The sequence below is a fragment of the Salvia hispanica genome, chromosome 1 (genome assembly GCF_029641045.1).
Source record: "Salvia hispanica isolate PSC_SH4W2 chromosome 1, Shi_PSC_v1, whole genome shotgun sequence".
NCBI lineage: Eukaryota > Viridiplantae > Streptophyta > Magnoliopsida > Lamiales > Lamiaceae > Salvia > Salvia hispanica.
Window position 1 is genome coordinate 38,094,018 of NC_142692.1, and position 24,640 is coordinate 38,118,657.

The 24,640-nt window shown below is 35.4% G+C and overlaps 2 protein-coding genes and 1 pseudogene across 3 annotated transcripts; 2 read left to right on the forward strand and 1 right to left on the reverse strand.

Annotated features, from left to right (window-relative positions):
* Nucleotides 1-374: 374 nt before the first annotated feature.
* On the forward strand, nucleotides 375-12,676 carry LOC125220287 (clustered mitochondria protein-like). Of its 2 annotated transcripts, none has more exons than XM_048122444.2 (29): nucleotides 375-531; nucleotides 1,007-1,228; nucleotides 1,858-1,919; nucleotides 2,101-2,290; nucleotides 2,474-2,614; nucleotides 2,765-2,921; nucleotides 3,064-3,257; nucleotides 3,361-3,462; nucleotides 3,650-3,785; nucleotides 3,903-4,031; nucleotides 4,489-4,867; nucleotides 5,026-5,130; nucleotides 5,726-5,844; nucleotides 6,123-6,231; nucleotides 6,326-6,472; nucleotides 6,972-7,100; nucleotides 7,171-7,341; nucleotides 7,478-7,564; nucleotides 8,174-8,308; nucleotides 8,609-8,764; nucleotides 9,094-9,162; nucleotides 9,591-9,749; nucleotides 10,067-10,123; nucleotides 10,203-10,243; nucleotides 10,386-10,505; nucleotides 10,763-11,072; nucleotides 11,159-11,266; nucleotides 11,377-11,448; nucleotides 11,878-12,676. In XM_048122444.2, exons 2-29 carry the CDS (start codon nucleotides 1,015-1,017, stop codon nucleotides 12,328-12,330), a joined length of 4,251 nt encoding a protein of 1,416 aa, XP_047978401.1. In that variant the 5' UTR covers nucleotides 375-531; nucleotides 1,007-1,014; the 3' UTR covers nucleotides 12,331-12,676. The 2 variants fall into 2 exon arrangements, with proteins under 2 accessions (XP_047978401.1, XP_088919186.1); XM_089063060.1 differs by having other exon boundaries at nucleotides 394-531; nucleotides 1,015-1,228.
* A 1,106-nt stretch (nucleotides 12,677-13,782) lies between these two features.
* Nucleotides 13,783-18,888, forward strand: LOC125222946 (protein EMSY-LIKE 3-like). The gene is made up of 10 exons (XM_048125851.2): nucleotides 13,783-14,066; nucleotides 15,294-15,511; nucleotides 15,608-15,717; nucleotides 15,816-16,068; nucleotides 16,154-16,354; nucleotides 16,434-16,502; nucleotides 17,534-17,773; nucleotides 17,943-18,011; nucleotides 18,099-18,162; nucleotides 18,576-18,888. Exons 1-10 carry the CDS (start codon nucleotides 14,039-14,041, stop codon nucleotides 18,620-18,622), a joined length of 1,299 nt encoding a protein of 432 aa, XP_047981808.1. The 5' UTR covers nucleotides 13,783-14,038; the 3' UTR covers nucleotides 18,623-18,888.
* Nucleotides 18,889-19,282: 394 nt separating this feature from the next.
* LOC125220758 (aspartic proteinase CDR1 pseudogene) lies at nucleotides 19,283-20,708 on the reverse strand (annotated as a pseudogene).
* Between the last annotated feature and the right edge of the window lie 3,932 nt (nucleotides 20,709-24,640).

The following is a 24,640-nucleotide window of genomic DNA, read 5'->3' on the forward strand; positions in this document are numbered from 1 at the left end:
ATATACCTTAGTTTACGGTATATACCTTAATTTATGGTATATACCGAATTTCGGTATGTAGCGGTATACCGCGGTATTTGAAAATTCATACCGTTACCTTACCGGAATCTTTCGATAAGATATCATACCGTACCGAAAGTCACGGTATACCGAAAATTCGATATTTTCGATATTTTTTCGATACGATAAGGCCGATATTTCGATATTTCGGTATTTTTTCTCAGTCCTTCAAAGAATACAAGGAGTATTATTATATTTATAGCAGCATCACTTGCTACGTACAGATACAGGTAGTATTAAAGTATGCATAGAGGAAAAAGCTCTGGAAGTAGGAGTATTAATTAATAAACAGAAAATAAAAAAATACAGTAGTATAAATTTGTCTGAAGAAATTAACAATCCGCCGTCCTAGTATCTCTCACAAACTCCAGCTACCTCACTCTCCCCTAATTTTACAAAACCTCAGCCACCAACCAAAACCCCACTTCACTACTTTGCAATCTCAGCCAATTCGATTCTCGCCTCCGTTCGGTAATTTTCAGATTTCTCCGATTCCCCTTTTATGCATATACAATTATTAATGCGTTACATTTTGGGTGTTTGGGTTTAGACTGAAGTCTGTGCTCCGTGTTTTGCTAGCTTTTACACAGCCTTTTTGCTTTTTTTTTTGTCAGTGTTATTATCTTGATTTCGTCTATTTGACTCAGTACTCATCTCAAAATGGTGCCGTTGCCCATGACCACCATTGAGAACTTAAATCATTTTCTTTGTGCTTTGACTGCGACCCCTATGCAAAGTGAGAATGTTTCAAGGTTTGGTTACTGTTGTATGCATGGATGAGAAAACCCTACGAGAATGGCCATGTATAATTATACCCTGCTGTAGAAGAAATACCCCATTTTTTTTGTCTTCTATGAGCTTGCTACATGTTTCTGTGTTTTGGGAATATGATAAATCGTTGTCGGTTTTCCTTTACTAATTACTAGTGTTTATTTCCTTTTGTAAGGGTCAAAGATGGCGGGAAAGTCGAATAAGGGAAAGAACCGTAAAGGGTCGCAGCAAAGTGCTGTGAATCCAACAGAACTGCCTGTCTCTTCTGATGCTCCCTTAGATAATAGCTCCACTGCTTTAGAGGCTAATGGAGGTAAAAGCTTGAGTGAAACAATTGAAGCAAATCCGGAGGTGAAGGAAGTAGATGGTGCATCAGAGCAGCCTCAAGGGAAGCAGGGTAGGACCTTTATTCTGGTTTTTAAATCAGCAGTTGCAGACTGTTGTTTCATTTATTCCTTTCAACAATAATCTCATACTAGATTATTTCTTGGTGGACTGTTAGTGAGTTTTGTAAAGCTTGGAAGTCTCATTTTGATTAGGAGATAAACATAGTATTCTGAAAAGTAGCACCATGTTTAAAAGGTGCAAGTTCTTCTGCCTAACTCAAAAAATAAACATTGCTGAGGAAAGACTTTCAGTTTTTGTCATGATGAACATAACATCTTCAAGAAGCTTCTTTTTCCTTTGTCTGTTTTCTTGTGGTATATAATCGGCTGTTATTTGAGATTCTGAGGTCTTATCTTGTACTATCTGACCTTTCTTTATTCGTGTTCGTTGCATTTTTTAATGTATTTTCTGCCAACTGTTGGACATAATACTTATACCTCTAGTTGGCTTTGGTAGAATGGTCTGTTTGATATTTGTTGTTTCCTTTTCGTTTTCTTGTCTAGATGAGAATGCTCCTTGCAGTTAATTTTGATTATGCAAATTTACAAGTACACACATAAAGAATATACATAGATTAACATTTTATGCATCTACTACATGTCAGCTTATACTAAATGACTATTTATCCATCCATGGCAGCTGAGGTTCATTTATATCCTGTTCCTGTGAGAACACAAGGAGGAGAGAAGCTCGAGTTGCAAGTAAGTTGAATTCATAGCTGATTCAAAAGGTTGTACTAAGTCCAAATGATTTTCCTTCTATACTGCACCACTGGAATATTACTACTCATCAATCATATGATATGGAAATCTTTTACTACTTTGTTCTTTATTTGAATTCCTGTTTCTGTGTTTCATTGATTCAATCATTTGGCTTTTATAGTTAAGTCCAGGAGATTCTGTAATGGATGTTAGGCAGTTTCTTCTTGATGCCCCAGAGACATGTTTTATGACTTGCTATGACTTGTTACTGCACACAAAAGAAGGTTCCGCTCACCATCTTGAAGATTACAATGAGATCTCTGAGGTTGCAGACATTACTTCTGGGAGCTGCTTCTTGGAAATGGTTGCTGGTATGTTTAACACACTTTAGTCAGCTGTTGCGAGTAAATACTCAAATAGTGATTTGTTTTGGAAACATGTCATGATTATAGAGTTTCTTGCTTGGTACTGCATTATGAAGTCATGTCATGAAAATGTTATTAAGAGGGACTAACTCTTGAAATACATGTGTTTTTGTGCCTTTCCCTTTGTAGCATTATATGATGATCGATCCATCAGAGCTCATGTTCATCGAACAAGGGAGCTACTTTCTCTTTTGACCTTGCATTCTTCATTATCGACATCACTTGCATTACAACACGAAACTGGTCAAAATGCAGCTAATAATAAAGCAGGTTTGTTATTTGTTTCAAGATATCTGCTCTTGCAGTACCTTTTTTCTTTCATATGCTTAATATTTCAAAGTATCTAAAGTATATGATATGTAAATGCGAATTCTGCTTTGGAGCAGGTATGTAACTTGTTTCACCTATTTTTACATATAGATGCTGTGAAAGCTGAAGTGCCAGAACTTGATAACTTGGGTTTTATGGAGAACGTTACCAGTTCACTCAATAGTTTGCTGTCATCTCCTTCCAAGGAGATCAAATGTGTTGAAAGCATTGTATTCTCTTCGTTTAATCCACCTCCAAGCTACAGAAGGTTGTACTCACTCCAAATAATTTTCATATATTTATGACTCAATTTTCTGTATTACATAGCCTAACCTTCACGTTCTGTACCTTGATTATATTGCTTTATATGTTGGTTGATTACTTCTAACTTTCTACACTGATTATGCCAGGCTTTCAGGCGACTTGATTTATTTGGATGTGGCAACACTGGAAGGAAATAAATATTGCGTCACAGGAACAACAAAAACTTTCTATGTTAACTCCAGCGCTGGGAATATTCTCGACCCAAGGCCAAACAAAGCTGCAACAGAAGCAACAACGCTTGTTGGTCTTCTGCAAAAGATTAGTCCTAAGTTCAAAAAAGGTAAAAAGATTATATGGTATCTAACTAGATTATTATATTTGCTTGCAAATGTCATAATTTTCTTGGTTATTATAAATCACTCATGCTGCTGTTTGTTACGAAGCTTTCCGGGAAATTTTGGAGAGAAAGGCCTCAGCACATCCCTTTGAAAATGTTCAATCTCTGTTGCCACCAAATACGTGGCTTGGTCTGTATCCTCTCCCAGGTTAGTACAAATGATACCTTACCACAATCTATGAAAGTTATGGCTCATGAGTAGCAGATTAGATGCCGTCATATGCTTGAGTTTGTGAGGTGCTGCATTTTCTGCAAATGATCATTCTTCTCCTTATTTCCTTGCATCCTTATTTATCTTGTATTGATAACTGTGTCATGGATGCTTTTAATTTCAGAACACAAACGTGATGCAGCTAGAGCGGAAAACTCTCTGACGCTTTCTTTTGGAAGTGAATTGATTGGCATGCAAAGAGATTGGAATGAAGAGTTACAGGCTTGCCGGGAATTCCCACATGCTACCCATCAGGAAAGGTCTACCTTTTTATATCGTTATACATCATTTGCCAGTCATGAGTGTCGTCTGTCAGTCTGTGTAAACCTACTAACCCATCATAAAGTATCATCTTACTTGTTATCCTTATATTGCAGGATACTAAGAGATAGAGCTCTTTACAAAGTTACTACTGATTTTGTCGATGCTGCAACTAGCGGTGCTATTGGAGTGATTAGCAGATGCATCCCACCCATTAATCCAACAGATCCAGAATGCTTTCACATGTCAGTTAGCCAATATATGGAGTACAATTTTCAATTTTATAATTTGAGTGTACTTCCAATTTATTCGCTATTATGAAGTCATGCAGCCTGTTCTTCCCGCTTTACCTTTTGATACATGATTCTAGTTCTCTAGGCTTTGTGGCTAATCATTGACATTTGCTACTATTTTGAAATTTTGATTGATAGTGTAACCAAATGAATCAAAAGTTTGAGTATCAACAGGGATCTTTTGTTATGGCTCAGCTGACCTTTATGTTTGCATGCTGTTTTGTTTCCTTTACCTATACTTGGTGGATCCCCTTTATGTTTGCCTTCTTCAGAACATGTTTTTGAAATTATCTTTTGTAACTTTCACCTTTCCACATTTCATTTTTTCTGCCCTCTCAGCTACCTACATGTTTGTAATAACTTAGCGTATGGTGTGCTAATCTAATGTTTGTTTGTTATTTGTTTTCAGGTATGTCCATAACAACATATTCTTCAGTTTTGCTGTTGATGCGGATCTTGAGCAGTTGGCCCAAAGGCGGGCATCAGAAGAGCTCCCTAAAGTTGAAAGCACATCCCCCTCGCAGAACTCTTCTGATCAAAATGAGGAAATTTTGTCACAGGCAGGCTTGAGTGGATCTTCTGTTCCACTTGCAGGAACTGTAAATGGCACTCAGACATCCCCCGATGTGCCTGCAGAGGCACAGTTGCCTGAAAGTGAGCAAGCCACATATGCAAGTGCTAATAATGATTTAAAAGGCACAAAGGCCTTCCAGGAAGCTGATGTTTCTGGATTATACAATCTTGCTATGGCCATAATTGATTACAGAGGTCACAGGGTGGTAGCTCAGGTGCGGTGCTAAGACGTTCATGTTTCTTCATCTTATGTGCTATTTGTTAAACACACCAGTTGAACCTTATGAGGAATCAGCCGCTTCATACTTCTGTGTCAGTATTGTCCGTGAACTGTGATTTTACTTTTTGCTTATGATTTCACTCACCTTGCCAGAGTGTGTTGCCTGGAATCCTCCAAGGTGATAAATCAGACTCCCTTCTATATGGTTCTGTTGACAATGGCAAGAAAATTTGCTGGAGCGAAGATTTTCATACCAAGGTAGACATGAGCTGCACTTTTACTTTGTCTATTGAGATTGGTTTATTAATCTGAATGTGCTAAACCTATAAGTTAATATCATATCCTTCTCCAAAAATACCCCTGCAAAAGAAATCATTAGAAAATATGACTTTCGAACACTCCAAAAAGCACTCAACCCTGTGAATATTTATATATATTCCATAGATGTTATTAAATGCATGTGTAGCTTTCTCAGCTTTGTTAATTATTTACAGGATAATAATAATAATAATAATAATAATAATTATTATTATTATTATTATTATTATCCATATTTGAAACTTCTCAGGGTTACACATGTGTGCTTTATCTGTTTTACCTTCTTTCTAATGTGAGGTGGTCTAACTTCACTGTTTTCCCCTTATTCAGGGACTTGATAAGTTCCGTATCAGTAGCCAATGAATTTCAAATGGCTTTTACTTATGGCATATTTCTAGTTGATAGTTTGATGTCTCTACCTTGTTATCAAGGGGCCTTTTCACTGTTAAGGGTCTCAAATTCCTAATACTACCAACAGATGTTGGGAAAATTCACAAGGTCCTGGGGTAGTACTTTATTTGAAATTGTCTTTCAGGTACTGGAAGCTTCTAAACGCCTTCATCTAAAGGAGCACACTGTGCTTGACGGATCTGGTAATGCTGTCAAGCTAGCTGCTCCGGTTGAGTGTAAGGGCATTGTTGGCAGCGATGACAGGTAACACTAAATTCAAATTGGTTAGTGAATTCTGTTATCAGCCCTCACTAGTAATGAAAGTTTCCTCAAGCAGACAGTCTTTAAATACTCCATCCTGCTTTCGTGTTTGAATTAGTAGATATGTTGGTTAGAGGCAAAAAGTGTTCCATCAGCCCTCAGTTTCTGGCCCTCATTAAGTATCACGTGTCTGTAGAATTTGTGAAACAAATTTTATTTGCATTTTAATTCTTTGTTTTGAGCTGTTTGTATTTTCATGCTGTTACGCCGTACTATGGCAGGCACTATCTTCTAGATTTGATGAGGGTCACTCCTCGTGATGCAAACTACAGCAGCCCTGATTCCAGATTTTGTATTTTGAGGCAAGAACTTATAACTGCCTTTTGCCATGTAAGACTTGTATTTCCACTCTAGTATCAGTGTCAAAATTGTTTTGAATATTTTGCATTCTCATAGTATTTCTTGTTCCTTTTTGCATGAAAAGGCTGAGGCAGGTGATAAATTAAGCTCTGGATGTGAATCACATGAAGAGAATACTGTCACTTCAGATTCTTTGGGTGCCAACAATGAAGAAGACTCTTTGAAATCTGAGGAAAATGCATTATCAGTGCCAAGTGATGTACAGTTACAGGTGATCACTGTGAAAAATTATCTTCTAGATGCTTTGACTGAAATATAGCTTTTACAAATGGGACTTGTACCCTCTTGGCTCTTCATACAATAATTCCTTATGAACTCAAGCATTTTACATGCTATTACACCACCAGTATTCGTTGTTGAGGATATGTTAATCATCACTAAATTGGCATTGCTTGCCTCTATTTTGGATGTGTATAGATTAGCATCTATACCACAGATAAGCAGCCTGTATTTTGGTTGTGTTGTTACTCCACTAATTTAGCTTTTCTTAAAGTATTTCTTTTTCCTTTAGATTATGTTGACTAAGATGGTCCTGATATTATCCACCACAACAATGATTGGGATAATCTTTTCTTCATGAACTAGTGGATCATACTACCACTTGTTGCTTTCACATGTCTGCTTAATGAGTTACTTCGAGCTTAACAATCTTCCTGGTTTGCATACTTATTTGTGTCTAAACCTTAAAACTTATGATCATTTTTTCACAGGATACCGAAGATGGTGTAAAGCATAATATTCAAGATTGTGGTTGCCACTCCAATAAAAAAGATGCAACCAAGGACATACTGTTCAACCCTAATGTCTTTACTGAATTTAAGCTAGCTGGGAATCCTGAGGTAACTTATTGATCCTTTAAACCTTCCACTCTGCACATTTTCAACTTTGTTAATATGTGTACCATTCCAGGAGATAGCTGCAGATGAGGAAAATGTGCGGAAAGCAAGTTTATATCTTAAAGAGGTTGCCTTGCCTAAATTCATACATGATCTTTGCACCCTTGAAGTTTCACCTATGGATGGACAAACTTTGACTGAAGCACTTCATGCACATGGCATTAATGTTCGGTATATCGGAAAGGTATGGCCAAACTTGTAATTATTTGTAATCCACATGTATCCTTAATGTCTGTAGCTGAAACTGGACCTCATGCGTTTACCAAACTTAATAGGCTTTTATAATCAAACTTGTAACGAGCCTATGCTTTAATTTACAGGTAGCTGAAGGGACTAGACACATGCCTCATTTGTGGGATCTTTGTTCCAATGAGATTGTCATCAGATCTGCTAAGCATGTTATCAAGGTGACTAACAATTTGTGAGATAATTCATGTTTTTTAGATGGCATATAATTTGGCTGTTACTTGTCGATTATCCAATTGCTGAAAGTAAACTTTAAAATGTTTGAACACTAGCTTTTTGTGAGGAACTGTTATTGATAATACGAAAATCAGTTTTGGATAAATACTAAAAAATATTTGAATGCTAGATGTTGGTCCGTAGAATTGTTGGCTCAACTATGAAAATGACACATACATTGGTTGATTTGTGCCTTTATATCTTCTGATGCTGTAATATTGATATTCTTGAGAGAGATGATCATATGAGTTATTAATGAAATATAAATGCAACGGAACTTGCTAGACTAATACTTCTGGTGTTTTGTGGAGATCCTGCATGCTGTGCCGATAACATGCATACATGGTAGTATGCGATTCTTTTTTCTAGTTGAAGATGCTACTCCCAGTTAGTTTTGCTAGTTCTTGGTCTTTCTACTTGAATACATTGCAGTGTGCCACTCTTTTTTGTGTGTTTCAAGTTATAACTTATATGATTGTCAGATAAAACTATCTTCCATATTATTTACAATTTTTTAAGTATTAAACTAAGTTGCTTTCCACTTTTGTATTCAGGATGCCTTAAGAGACACAGAAGATCACGATATTGCGCATGCAATCTCACATTTTCTCAACTGTTTTGCTGGAATGGTTCAGGTTGTTTCTGCCAAAGGTGTTGCAAACAGTGTGCACACTAAAAGCCACAAAAAGGTATGAATGTGGTTTATTGATTCATATTGTATATCTTGCTGAAGATTACAATCTTTCTTCTTCTTTGGCCTTTTGCTTTATTTTACAGTTTCATGTTAGTTTCAATTGAATTGCAAACGCAAAAAATGATGTTGCATCGGATTGAGATTTTGTAAACAAGATGAACTGAGGCAGGAGAAGGCCTTTCTCATCATACCGAAGTTTCATTCTGATGTTGAACAAAATGAATCTTTACTATACTTATTAAATTTGGTGCCAGGTTGCTTTTAGTTTCCAACATCTGTACTATATATTTTACAGGGTCAATCAGGCCATCATGCTTCAGGAAAATCTTCAAAAGCACAAGCTAAGTCAAAAAGTGGAAGCTATGTGAAAAAGAAGCAGTCCTTGTATTTGAGCTTTACCACAGAAAGTTTGTGGGCTGATATTCAGGAATTTGCAAAACTCAAATACCAGGTTTCTTGTTATTTAATTTGACTCCACTTATTTTCTATATTGGTAAATATTTATAGAGGTGTGATCAATTGCTAATTACAACTAATTTAAGACCATAGGATTCTAGAGATCTAATGGTCTATAAATTGTCATGTATAATTTCGTTTTTCATTTTTTAATATTAAAACGATAATAACAATGATCAAATTTAGGACTTTGGAACTCAATGTCAACATAGTGTATTAAATATATCAACACGAAGACATGACAAGACAATGTCAACACAATTTCGTATTAACATTGCACCCCTATGTATATGTGTGTATTTTATTGTACTATATCTTCTGCAGTTTGAGTTGCCGGAGGATGCAAGGAACCAGGTGAAGAAAATTTCAGTAATACGAAATCTTTGCCAAAAGGTAATCTTTTGTTGAATAAACTCTGAAATCTATTACTACTATCTTGGACATCCATTGTAAAATTTAAATTAGTATCCTTAGATGTAATTTTAGCTTACTATTGTAATATGTGGTTGAAAAAATGATCAAGCACTCTGGTTTATTGGTTTCAAAAATTGCTATTGTTATTGTGGGCATATAGATGGCTGAGTATTTGGGTGGTTTTTTCCTTGTTAGCCTGTCTAAGATAAGGAAACAACCAGGATTAACAGGCTATTCTATGTAGTGGGAGGAATTTTATTTTCATATTGTATACCTCTCTGTTGAGTTGCTATTTCTATGTCATCTCTTAATGCCAGAATTTGGCATTCAATTGACAAAAGAACTGTTGCTGGCTTCCTTATGTGTTTTGGTGTTTGCATCGATACATATTTTACCTCTGTGATCAGGTTGGAATGACCATTGCTGCTCGCAAGTATGATTTTAGTGCTGCCACACCTTTCCAAGTTTCAGATATACTGAATGTGCAACCAGTGGTAAAACATTCTATTCCAATCTGTTCAGAAGCTAAAGATCTCGTTGAAACTGGCAAAGTTCAACTAGCAGAGGTATGCTACATTTCTACTAAGCTTTCTTATTTGGACAACTGAATTTTATGCTCAATGCAATTATCTCAAATTCATATGGATGTGCTTATAAGATGCATTCATCTTTGCTGTTGAGGTCCCTATGAAATGTGGTTACTCAGAATAATCTATAATTCATATTTATGGGCTTATCTTTTATGGATTGTGAAGTATGCTAGTACAATGTTTCTCCTTTTTTATCTGATTGAAATGCTATTATGGATGTTTATTTTTGATTAAGAACTTTTGTTCATTATATTTTGATAAAATAATATAATGATGCTTCATTGCTTTCTCAGGGAATGCTTAGTGAGGCATATGTTCTATTTTCAGAAGCTTTCACAATTCTTCAGCAGGTGTGATATATTCTATATTATTCTTTCCATGTTCTTTCTTAGAATGTATGAACAATTTAAAATGACAAACAAATTGCAGGTTACTGGTCCAATGCATCGAGAGGTTGCAAACTGTTGCAGGTAGTTAACTTAAAACTTATTTCTTGATTTCATGATTAATGTTGTACCTGTCACGAGTATTCTGCATGGTACTGGAAGGGTTTATAATAGCTGACTTCAAGGCTTATAAGTTTATTAATCTACTGCACACCTCTGTCTTCAGGTACTTGGCTATGGTCTTGTATCACGCTGGAGACATGGCTGGAGCGATAATGCAACAGCACAAGGAACTTATAATAAATGAACGCTGCCTCGGATTGGACCACCCTGATACTGCTCACAGGCACAAATCATTCTCCCTGTTCCTTTCATATTTTTTTGTGCTCTAGTTTTATTGTCGGTGCCTAATATCTTGGCTTGATTTCATTCATAGTAATGTCATATATTGATTTACACTGACGAGTGACAAAAAAAAAGTTCCACATTGGGGGCTGTTTTTTTCATGTGGGTCTATTGACTATTTTTCTGCAATGGCATCTTTGAAAGTCTCTCTAGTATTAGTTTGATCTTATGTATGCTAAAGCATTGTGTTTTCTGCAGTTATGGGAACATGGCTCTCTTCTACCATGGTCTTAACCAGACAGAACTTGCATTGCGTCATATGTCACGGGCATTACTTCTTTTAGGTTTATCTTCTGGCCCAGATCACCCTGATGTTGCTGCTACTTTCATAAATGTCGCCATGATGTACCAAGATATCGGGAAGATGGATACGGCCCTTAGGTACTTGCAAGAGGCACTGAAAAAGAATGAAAGACTGCTAGGAGAGGAACATATTCAAACTGCAGTGTGTTATCACGCTTTGGCAATTGCATTCAACTGTATGGGAGCCTTTAAGCTTTCTCACCAGGTAAACGCCAACTGCCAGAGATTTATATCTGTAGGAACTTATGATGTATGGAACAACCCTTAATATTCTTGATCTTTGATATGCAGCACGAAAAGAAAACATATGATATTCTTCTCAAACAACTTGGTGAGGACGATTCTCGTACGAAGGATTCTCAGAACTGGATGAAAACTTTCAAGATGCGTGAACTGCAAGTAATACTCTAATCTATTTATTCAAGAAGTCATTTACTTTTATTTGTTTCTATTAGTTGAATAGATATCCTTACCTTTCAAGATAACATAAAATATTGTTTCAATTGAAGGTGAATGCACAAAAGCAGAAAGGACAGGCTTTGAATCCAACTTCGGCTCAGAAGGCTATTGATATAATTAAGGTACACATCATCCTTTCTCAGTGTTCATGTCACTTTCTACAAAGATTAAGATGAAACAAGTATTCATTTTAATTTTGTCAAAAGAGAAAATCTACTTTTAACTTCCTACTAAAAAAATCAACTGGATAGATATTCTTTTGCTTTGAGTTTTTTTGGATAAGAAAGATAAGATCCTATTATTGAACTTGTAAGCAAATCTATGTAAAGATCGATGTATCTTGTAAATCTGAACATTCTCTACTAGAATTCTAGGAAGCAAAAGATAATGCACAATATATAACGCCTGATGTGCTTTTATAAAAAAAAAACTCAATATAAAATGTAGGAGAATTTTCTTGGTTACATATTCATCAATCATCATGTATTCTGCCAGTTATTGAGATTACACGAGCATTTATTATGATTATGCTGAAACTTTATGTGTGCCAGGCCCATCCAGACCTGCTACAAGCATTTCAAGCTGCTGCAGTTGCTGGGAGTTCTAGTAATGCTAATGTTGCTGGAAAGAAAGCTTTCAATGGTGTTGGGGTTGGTGAAAGCTTTCCTGGGGCGAGGGGTTTGGATGAAAGAGCAAAGAAGAAAGCAGCAGCAAAGGCTCTTTTAGTGCGCAGGCATGGTAGTCCTGCACAGGCTTCACCATCCGGACCGCCACCACCACCACCATCTGATGGTGCTGTAAACGAGGCCGCAAATGGAGGGAAGAAAGAAACCAACCAAACCTCGAACGGAGTTTTAAGTTCAGAAGGTCATGATACCAAGTCTGGTCAGCAAGATCAGGCTCCGGTTGGATTAGGCACGGGCTTGGCTGCTTTGGATGCCAAGAAGCTGAAAACGAAATCCAAAGCGAAAGCGGCATCAGCAGCTGCTGAGTCATCTAACTGAGCCTGGCTAACTTTCGATTATTTTTGTTAGGTGTAGTTTTTGGTCAGCCTGAATTTTCACACCAGCAATTGAGTTATTACATTGTACTTTGAAGCATGACCAGTTTACAGATACATTTGAAACTCTTCCAAAGTTTAATAAATATGCTATGAAAGTTTTGCATCTAGAGAGGATTGATTTCTCAGCAGTTGTTTGAGAAATGTAAGTATTTATTTGTAGCTGCATCAGATAAGAGCTCTTCTGTAATGAAATTATTTATGGGATTCTTCCATAATCTTGGAAGTCCATATCTTCTATTTACTATTAGAATGAAGAGATTGAATGAAATACGTATTTTTGGAGATCATATTCTTTTGTGTCTAATTACTTTGCTGACATCGGAAACATCAGATACGCAAAGGCTACTCCATAAACTTTTTAAATCATTTTAGGGTGGGTTGATTTTAGATTAGGTCTGCGCTTTGGCCCAGTTTTGTTCCGAAAGCTTGGGCTTCAATTAGCAAACCTTGTTTACTCTTCAGAGAAGCTACATTTCATTTCCACCACCATGTTTGGCATAATATCATTTTTTTAAATAAATTCTAACCTTGTACAGACGTATCCTTTTTGCTCTGATCAAATTCATTTTGGCACATGATTTATATTTATTAAATTAAGTGGGGAGAAAATAAAGTAAAATAGTAAAGAGAGAATAGAGAACAAAATAAAAGTGTTGTTTTTGGCACATGATTTATATTTGTTAAATTTAAGAAAAAATATTCAAAAGCTTAAAAGGACCAAACTTCAATGTAGCTTTGGCTATTCCGTACATTACTATATGTTAATACATGTAGTCGTTTTTATAACTTAGAATTTTAAAAATTATTTAATAATAAAATAATTGGATGTGAATGATTATAACTATTATGTTAATGATAACACTAAAAAATTAAGTATGTACGTTTGCATAACTTAGAATTTTAGTATTACTTAATATTAAAATAATTAGATGTGAATGACTATGATTATTTTGTTGGATGATAACACTAAGTATATATGAATGTAGTTATTTTTAGAACATAAAATTTTAAAGATTATTTAATAAAAATAATTGAATTAGAATGACTATGATTATTTCATTAGATAATAACAATAAGAAATTAAGTATATAAACATGTCATTTTTATAACTTGGGATTTTAAAAATTATTTAAAAATAAAATAATTGGACGTTAATGACTATTAATATTATTATTTTGTCTTTAATCTACATAATTGATGTAGTAAATCATTCCATAATTAAATGTATAAAGGTTGATTATGAAAACTTAATCTTTCTTAAATAATCAATAAAAAGATAAATACGTAATACTCCTATATTACATTAATTACTATAATTATTTTAATATAAAATATCTAAAATGTCCAATTTTGTATATACAATTTCTCTCAATTGAAAAATGGCCGCAAAAACACTTTGGAACAAGGACACAACAGAATCAAAAGAGGCGGAACTCAAACCTTAATTTCCTTAGCTAATTTAATAAACACATTTCACGTCCGCATACCCCAAAACACACACGCCGGCCGAAATCAACGAAATCGAATCCTAGCTTGCTATTTATTAGCTCGTAAAAGTCAAAATTTTATAGTTTTCCTGACTCCGTGTGATTGATTCTAGGTTTTGAGCTGCGAGAATTTGTGAATCTTTGCTCTGCAAAAAGCTGGCTATGGACTGCGAGCCGTACGACAGTAGTGGTTAGTGATTCCCTTCATAATCCTAAAAGTTTAGGTTTTTACTGGTTATTTATGTGACTTATTTGGGTTCGGAATCTCAGTATAATTGGATTAGGGTTTTTAAGTTAAATGTATTGTTGTATAATTTGCATTAGTACATTGTGATGCCCGGAATCCTAATTACTTTTAGATTTTCACTTATGGTTTTCCTCAAAGTGCTGATTCTACTTGCTCACTTCATTAATTTCTGTCAAGTGTTTGAATTTTGAAGTCATCTGTTTGGCCAGGAGCTCAAAAAACATTCCTTTGTCTGTTATCTTCCTTCTGGTCCACTCTGTTAGTTCTAAATTCATGTCAACTTCGGTTGTTTTGAGTTACCTTGTTTTCTGTTCCCAGCTCCTTATTTGTACAATACTAGTATATTTAGTTACTTTGACAATATGTTTGAAATTTGTAGCTCTCTTCAAAATCTCTTAAGATTAGTAACATTTGGATGGAACTGTTGAATTAGTGGTTTGGAATAGTGAAAGTGTAGAGAAAAAATAATCATACTGTTTCATTTATGTCTGCTTTCTCTGCATGGACTGAGAGTTCTAGATTATCAAACCACATTCCCCTGATAGAATCTTGTGTATGGATCACTGGTTTTGCTGCTGGTGGTTGATTATAATTTTGTATCTAGATGGTTTTGTGTAGGAATAAAGAGGGACTTCGTGGGGTTGAGATCTTATTCCTCATTGAAGTATTTTGTTTTTCTTTTTCTCATTCTTTTCTGGAAACGGACGTAGGGAGGCACATAATTAGTACGAAATTATCTGGCCAATGGGTTTTCAATAAATCACTATGTGAGTTACTGTACTTCTTATTCCTTTGGGACACATTCCTTTCGCTTAACATAGCTGGTATCTGTAACACTGCCATCCTATTTCAAACAAATGCCTATTGTTGATGAACATGTAATCACGTGCAACTTTCTCTTTAGTAAGCTTGTTTTCTTCTTCACATGTCTTATACAATAAGCACGAACTAGCTGGATAACTCGTCTCAGTGTTTCATTAGTTACTCAATTTGGCCAACAACTTGGATTCTGGCATATCTGTCATGGGTTATTATGATCCCCTTATCTATGTTTTATTAACTTAGATGATATCTTCTATAGTGCCAGACTACATTATTGCTTGTTATGTTTTATAGGCATCGTCTGTGACAAATGTCTTTCTCCTCTCTTTCCCATTGATTCTGTTTCAGGAACTGATGATGATTTTCCTCCACCACATCAAAATACAAATAGAATGTCAAGAGGTGGCCGCATTTCTGGTAATGGAAGGCCTGCTGCCTTTAGTTCTCACCCATTTCCCCGGATCTATGAGGAGACTGATATGGAAGCTAAAATTCACCAGCTTGAGCAAGAAGCATACAGTTCAGTTCTAAGAGCCTTTAAAGCTCAAGATGATGCCATAACTTGGGTACAATTTGTACTGTGACGTGAATCTAATGTGGCTTATTTCTTTCATCAGATCTAAAGGTTTATGCGTCTGCTCAATAAATTGTATTTTTTCCAGGAGAAGGAAAGTTTAATTACAGAGCTCAGGAAAGAGTTAAGATTATCAAATGAGGAACACAGAGATCTTCTCAGTAGGGTTAATGCTGATGATACAATCAGAAGAATAAGGTATTTTACATAAAATAAGAGCTGTTAAAAAGTCAATCTCAAGTTTAATTTTGCAAATGATCATTTTATTGGTTATGAGAAATTGGGAATACTGTCAGAGAGTGGAGGCAATCAGGGGGGCTGCAACAAAGCATTCATGGTGCCAATCAACCAGTACATGATGCAGTGCTGAGTCCGTCCATTTCAGCTTCTCGTAAAAAGCAAAAGATAGCTCCACAGTATCCTTCTGTATCTTATGGTGGGCCATCTCCTTCTTTCCACCCACATGCAATTGCTACAACAAACCAGCCGTCCTCCTCAGCTGCTAAGCGTGGACCTATAGCAGGGACAAAAGGAAAAAAGCACAAATCTGTGAGTTGGAAATTTAATACTATCTAATTTTTGTCTGCTTTACCTTGACTGATGCTATTTTTCAATAATTTGCTTTATTTGTCAGATACCACCTGGTTCATTAACGAAAATTCGGCATCCCTCTGGGCCGGCTGGAAGAGGTCAATTTGGTAACCGCGTTGGGGGCCTTCCAAATGAGCGGCCGCAAGGTTCTTTTGATCCATTAATTGGACGGAAAGTCAGAACCAGATGGCCCGATGATAATAATTTTTATGAAGCTGTTATAACTGATTACAATGCAGTTGAGGTATATCCACCTCTCTTATAACTGTGGACCATTCTTTTCTCTTCATCAATTTCTGAAGTTAGCTCTATGTTATTTTCAGGGTCGACATGCTCTTGTTTATGACATAGGTACTGATTTTGAAACATGGGAATGGGTCAACCTAGCTGAGGTAGATAGCTTTTTTTTTCTACATTACAGAATCTCACAATTCCTTGCTTGCTTGTATTAGTTATCATGTTTTGTTATGTGTGATCTAATGTAATTGGATTGATTTCTTAAGCTTTGTTTTTAAGTACCTTCCTTCTTATGAGTTGGGCACTATATATTTCAGTGTTGTCCATTGCCACTGCAATGATCTACTTGCTACATTTCTAAAGTAGCATGGTACCAGTCCACCAACTGAGCAAACTCCATTGGTTCCTGACACTTAATATGTGTCATTATTTACTAATGGTGCAATTTTGCATTATTAGTTTTAGTTTTACTGCTTTATTGACCTTCACACCAATGTTCTTCCCTTTGATAACATTATTAGAGTGATCAAGTCATGTATCTCCAATCAAAGATTGTATTTTTTTAATAGAGTATCAATAATCAAATTTTGAGCTTTTTTTTTGAGGATAATAAGTTCCACTCACAGATAGTTGTCTAAATTTTTAGATTTTAATTTTGCTTATAACTACTGGTTGGGATATACATCCTGATTAAGGACATGTTTATAGTATCTACTCTTTTCCTTGTGTAAGTGTGTAACACATGTTACATAACAGATATGTAAAAGTTTGCATTACTGGATTTAATAAAGCAACACAAACTTTTGGCTTTTGTGGTTCTATCTAATGTGATTATCATTGTGTGGAACTTTCCCCTTAAAGGATGTCAACTATTAGATAGAGTCTTTCATATGTTCTATCTAAACCTCATAGCAAAAGCTAGGAACAATAAAAATCCTTTGGAATGAGAAGAAGAAACAGAAGCCTAGTTGACTAGTTAAATGTGGTATTATTGAGGCATGATTATCAATTCAGTGGGAACGTTTGACATGGATTGTTTTGCTGAGTTCTTTCTGCCATGGTATTATTTGTCCTTGGAACTATTAATAGGAGAAAAAACTAGCAAGCAGAAGAATTAAAGATTGATTGATATTAAACTGTTTCTTGGGGATAGCCTCAACCTGATGCTTTTGCATTTCCACTGTAGATATCTCCGTCTGATATTAAGTGGGACGGTGAAGACCCTGGGATTTCTCGTCATGGCAGTTATGGTGGAGCTGCCTGTGGGATCGGCCGACCTCTTGGACAAGATAATGCTCCAGGTTTGGGAAGAGGAAGGGGTTTACCCAAAGGCCAGTCCAGGAATGACCTTCCACCCCAAAATGGCATTGGAAAGAAAAGACTGGATGACATTCAGTTGCTTCATACTGAGACTTTGATAAAAGAGGTATGCAGTGGAGGTCTAGTGCCCACTTATTTGATTAGCTAAATGTTTTAATGATAGTTGTAGAAGGTTTTTAATGCTAGTATTCAGACCCTGTTGGAATTGGCAGAGCAAGGATCTAGTGTCCACTTGTTTTATTAGCTAATTGTTCATTAAGTTTGAATGTTGGTAGGTGGAGAAGGTTTTTAATGCTAGTCATCCTGATCCTGTTGAAATTGACAGGGCAAGGAAAGTTTTAAAGGTTAGTAAGCACATCATTCTTTGCAAATTAATTTCATGTGTATTTTGTCTTTCCGATGGGTTCTAATGTTTAGTTCTTTTGATACAGGAACATGAGCTCGCTCTCAGCGATGCCATTGCAAGGTTTGCGGATTTATCTGATGGTGAAAGTGGTATGCTTTGCACTATCTTTTTAAGTTTCCTACTTTTTAGTCACTGGCAGTTTGATAGTATTTTAAGTACTTACAATTTTACTTTGCATCTCCATTCCTTGATCATTCTGTGATACTGACTTAAATTTCAGTTAATATGAACCCTGCCATCTTTTTAAGTTAGTCTCGATTGGAAAAATGCTAGGTGAAAGACACAGCCATCAGTATTTATAAACTTTGTTTCCAGTCTTCCCAATGGAAAAATGCTAGGTGAAAGTCATAGCCATCAGTATTTACACATGCTGCTTGGTTCCAAACTCTTAATTTCACAAAGTTAATATTGGTTTTATTTAGGAAGATTTTATGTTCTTGTTGTGCATTGTGTTCCACTAAATAATTTCCTTTATTTCTCTTTTGGTGGTTGTGCATGACAGACGAAGGTGGTGGCTTCGTACATGGCCAGGCACTGGAGCGGGCATAAGAACCCCACACCAGTGATGATAATTTAGGATGAAGGAGGGATGGAAATGGGAGGTAAATTGGCATTTATGGGTAGAATCAACTTCTGTGACTAATACCGACATGGTAGAATACTGATCGATTTAGGTCTGTTGTATAATTCAGGTAACATTCCTTAACATTATGATTGTTTTTGAGTCCGGTAAGCCAAGTCTGTAGGTGCGTTGTTCTTAGATTATAGTAGTAGTTTGTAAAATATAAACACGTGGTATGTAAAATTTTTGTTCATGTCCTCTTGTAGAAAATCAATTAATTATTCCCCCAAATAGAAGCTTCGTTAAGAAGAAAATCTTCCTCCTCGAATCGCATATATATATATACACGTAGAGGCGGAAATTAGATTCTCAAGGAGGGAAAATAAATTAATGGATGCAGGGATGCAGATGAAAGGGAAAGAATGTTAATTCCATTGATCTACATCTTCTGCCTGTGTGTGGTGGTTTGCGTCCTTCTCCTTGTCTTCTCAGCCGTGGCATCCCTTTGCTGCTTTAGCCCTGGCTCGTTTGGCTCTTCGCCTACATTTATTCCTACATCGACTATTGCCCCCAATGCCCGCCACCAAGCCGTATGATCATGATCATCATTAAGTATATGGTCTCAACAATGGCCAAGTATCAATCACTTTTTTTTTTTTTTTTTTTTTTTTTTTTTTTCCCATTTCTTAATCATTTATATGTATGATGTTGATCGGAGAAACTCGATTGCTACCTTAAATTTCTTTCAAACACAAATTAAAGGAAAAGGAAGTTTAACTGAAAATCAGGATATTAATCTTTACAACCTTCCTAGTTGCAATCTGTAGGTTTAAAGGATACTATCTTATTTTCTAAGTCATATCCTATCAAGAAATCCATTTGTGCCAAATTACCAAATATTGGCTCATCATTTGTGGGTGCAAAAGCTAGGCACAAATTATTTTCCCTAGTCTTGATAAAAGTGTTTAGAGGCTTCAATTTCACATCAGCCCCTTTGAAATGAAATACGATTTCTGGAACTTTTGTTACACTTGTTGAATAATAGCATAAATCCAACAGCCCCTTAGGATCATCCACTTCTTTCATGTTCATATGACTCCTCACTTGTGCCGTAACTTTATTGTATAATTCCTGTGGAAGAAAAGTCAATGTTGTACCTGAGTCAATGATGATATTGCCATCCTCAATTCCCTTATAACTATTTGAAGATGAATGGCTGTCAAATTCAATTCTATTATTCCCAACACTAATCCCTTCTAATGTCAAGAAGTAGAAAGTCTTAGGGAACCTGGCCACTAAGACAGTTGTCTCCACGTCATCACCTGACACGTCAGCATCATCGCCAAAACTCATTTTACTAGAAGACAAGGCTCCGCCTATGTATGATCCGAGGCAGTAGGAGAATCTGCCTCGGATCAAAGATCCCATTTGGGTGATCAGTGACAATTCACCACCACCTAAGCCCACAATACCGGTCACATGAGGACCAAATGTGCCACGGTTGTTATGTCCACATCCAATAACAACATTGGGAATTGCCACGGAACCTAATCTTAGAGTTTCCGTGGCAAGGTAACCAATACTAAACGACTTGTCGCCATATCCAATGGTGTAACGACAAGTGTCCTGGAGACAAGAAGTCCTCCCATGAAGGGCATTGCATGGAGCAGAAGTACAAGCAGCAGGTTTGTAGGTTGAAGAAAGCTTAGGTTGAAAAAGTGGGGCTTTTTGGAGAAAGCATTCTGTACAAGGCTTGCATTGGATCCAAACAAGGTCGCTGCCGGTGTCGACAACGGCTAAAGTTTCGACTGGTGGCGTGCCAATGGACAACTTCATCAGATATTCTCCTTTGTCGGAAAAAATATCAACTAGCGGCGTTTGAGATATGCGTGTGTTGGCATGGTGGTTGAAAGAAGGTCGCAAAATGGTCATAAATGGGTGCGACCAAGAAATAAGGGAAGGAGATTGTAAGAATTCCCTGCGAATTAGGTCTATGGTAAGGCCTTGTGTTGTGATCATAGATATCATGTTGATAGCAATGAATAATGTTGTGAAAGAAGTGGCAGTTTTCATTGTGCTTCTTTGAATTTGTGTAGTGAGATGAGATGCATTTATATTGAATTTGAGAGTTATTAAACTTGATTAGATTTTGAGATTTTTTGCTATAATTGCCTGACTTTTCTTTGGTAATGCTTTGATTTTGTGCCATCATTATTGTCTTTATCCATCAATTGAGAATTTAGTCTTGTATATCTGTATTCAATAAAATAAGTAGTTGGTGTCTTTCTTATTTAGAAAAAGGGCAAAAGGCATAATATTTACCAAGTAAACTATCTAGTCGTTCTACTCCAGCAACAAATATAGCATATAATGAATTATTATCCTCTCGAGTGGCTTATATTCAAATTTATTGCATCTAATTGTATATAAGTTTATAGAGTCTCATTATTTACAAATCTAGTGTTAAAAACTGAACTAGAGATCAAATTAGGGCCCTTAGATATAGATTTTAATGGATGAGATTAAATCAGGTCTCATGAATTTTGCTACTTCATTATGTAAGCAATATTCTTCAAATCAGGGGTATTTCAGTCAAATTACAACTAGGGTAAAAAAATTCAACGTTGTTTCTTCTCATTCACATCGCTCCTCTTCTTTCTCATCTCTCTTGCTCTCTTCTTCTCCAAATCGAAGAATACTTCTACAAATCGACGAATTTTCTTCCACAAAGCGACATATCTTCTTCTACAAAGCGACGCCCATCTTCTATTCCAAACCGACTCTCATTTCTACTGCGAATCGACGCTCAAACGCTGCTTCTTTGCCAAAATCGACGACTCCACAACTTCCTCTTCTACAATCGACGACATCTCAAGCTGATTCAAGTCGATTGACCACAGATTCGAAATGATTGACACACGAAAGTCGTCGATTAACCACACATTCAGCATCTCTATCCGCAAACTTCAACATCTCCATCAGACGTCCACATCTCTACGCGATTTGAAATAGTTGACACCAGAAATTCATCAATGGAAGGTGAAGGTTTATATTATATTGTTTTTCTGAACTTCCTATTTTGAAGTCTATGACTAAAATTGCTTCGATTTACTGTTCAGATGGACGCCGATTGCGTTCCGGCAGAACGTTACGTCTCATGTAATACACTGTATTGAAGTTTTATATTTTTCAAAATTCTACTTTACTTCATACTTTCTTACTTTGGTTTCTGATTTTTGCGTAATTAGTTCATCAATCAGTGGTTAAATAGTTCAATTAGGGGTGAAATATAATCGTTTGTTGGTGGCTAATTCGCAGCGGGTCGACAAAGCAAATCTCGTGTGAAGTTCTTTTGCTGATCGGCTTGAAGGTAAACTCATGGACTGAAGTAATAAACAATGAGCTGAACTGTGTTGTGTGCATAATTTTGCGAATAATTATAATCGTAATGAACTAAAGAACCTATCTGATGAAGTATTAACCTCATGTAATGAACTAACAACGATTAATTTTTTCCAATTTATCAATAATTTTGATATTTGAGAGATTACTCCATCCTCTGGCCGAACCTCTGATTCAAGTAAGACACATTTGATTTTTGGCTTTGATTTGTCTTTATGAGCGATTACTTCAACATTTGATTGTTGCATAAATCAATTACTTCACTGTACTTTTGATATTTAAGAGAAAATATATAAAAACAATTTGGCTGCATAAATCGATGTAGTTCATTTCTTGAGGATATTACTTTATTTCATGAGGTTACTACTTCATTTTATGAGGCTATAGTTTGGTGTTTGATTTTTGATTTTTTCGATTGTATGTTGTTAATGTGTGTTTCTAGTTCATTTCTGGACTCATTTGAATTATGTGGTAAAAAATAATCTGCATCTTCTTAATTTGATTTATTACTTCATAATTTGGAGACATCGCTTTGTGGAAATCAAATCGCAAGGAAAGTTCGTCTGATGTTCGTATGAATTTTATTAATTTTGTTGTATGCATATTTTGCTAAGAAATAGCATTAAATGAAGTAACTAACCTATTTGATGAAGTAGTAAATTCATGGGATGAAGTAATTGTGTTGCATGCATATTTTGTGAAGAAATAACAATTGAATGAATCAGCTAAGCTATTTGACGAAGTAATAACCTTATGAAATGAAGGAATATAAACTGGTCTATTTTGTATGCATATTTTGCTAAGAAAATAATTTGAATGAACTAAATAACCTATTTGATGAAGTAATAACTTCATGGAATGAAGTAATATAAACAGACTTGTTTTGTATGTATATTTAGCTAGGAGTATACTTGTTTTGAATTGTTGTTATGTGTTTCTTGTATACAGGTGAAGAAAATGCTTGGCAAAAATCCTTTAACTCACAGCTGGGTGAGAAATCAAATTGGAGGAGCGAAATGAAGAGTTTTGGGAGATGTAGTTGAGGCACGGTGACATGCTGGGGAGGACATTGTGCAGTCCGTCCCCACGCCTAACAAATGGGTGGTGCCTAAAATCACGGCGCAGCCCATTGAGATGTGTTGGTGTGTCAATTTTGGATGATTTCTTATATTGGACAAGTTTGTGTTTTTTCCTTTTTTTTGTGATGGAGATTTTGTATTGGTTATGAGATTTATATAGTGAGGATTATGTGGTTTACAACTTTCACGTACTGTGGGAATAGTTGACTATTTTGGAGAAAATTTAAACGATTTTAGTTCGCGCACAGTAATAAACTACTATAATGAAGTAATAAATTTCTGCAATGAAGTAATGAACCTACTAGGATGAATAATAGGTAGGTTCAATCATGACATACGAATACGTCATAATCAAAAATAAATATTTCATTAATAAAACACTTTCACACAGTCTATTTGATTTAAAGTCTGCCAAATATTTAAACAAATTCAAATTCAAATTACGATGAAGTAATAAACAACATGAATGAAGTAAATAAGTACATGAATGAAGTAATAAACAACATGAATGAAGTAAATAATTACATGAATGAAGTAAATAACTTCAGGAATGAAGTACGAAACCTATTGGAATGAAATAATTTACTATAAGGAAATAAGCACATCACTTGTATCTTCTCACAATTCTTGAATCATGCCGACCAACCTCGCCGTATTTGGCGCATTTACTTCATTAAACTATTACAACATTAATGATATGTTTATACTACATGTGTGAAAAAATAAAAAAATATAAATTGTTAAATATAATTCATTCAATTGGATATTTGGTTCATAATAAGTATAGTTATACACAAACTTATGCATACAACCTAGTCATGGTAATATTACTTCATTCAACTTGGTGATTACTTCATTCAGCTAAATTATTACTTCATACTAATCTGTTTATCACTATAAGCGTGAAAAAATTGAAAAAAATACAAATTGTTAAACATAATTCATTTATCAACAAGGTTCAACAATAGATTTTTCATCGGATTGGTTAAAAAACTTAATCAAAATTAAAAACACATTAGGTACCCAAAAAAAATAAATCGAAAAAATCGTGAGATTGGTGTTTGTAGATCATCCATAATCTGAATTCTCCATGAGATTCAGAAGGTAAGCTTGAGATGTAATCTGATCTCATGAAGTAATTGGAATTCTTCATGTTCAACACATGTAGAAATCCAGCTACAAACTTATACATACAATACAATTCAGTTAATATTACTTCATTACTTGAGGTTATAACTTCATCAAGTACGTTATTTACTTCATTACAATTATAACACTTTGCAAACTATGCATACAACAATTTGTTCTTCTGCACTTCGAAATTTACCGTCCAGCATCCAAAATAAACACAATAAAATAACCTATTTTGATGAAGTTATAACCTCATTGATGAAGTTATAACCACATTTAACAAGGTAGTGGACTGAAGTAATAACTCACTTGAAGTTCAATGAAGTAAAAACCTATTTTTGATGAAGTGATATACATGTTGAATGAATTAATTACACGTATGAATGATGTAGA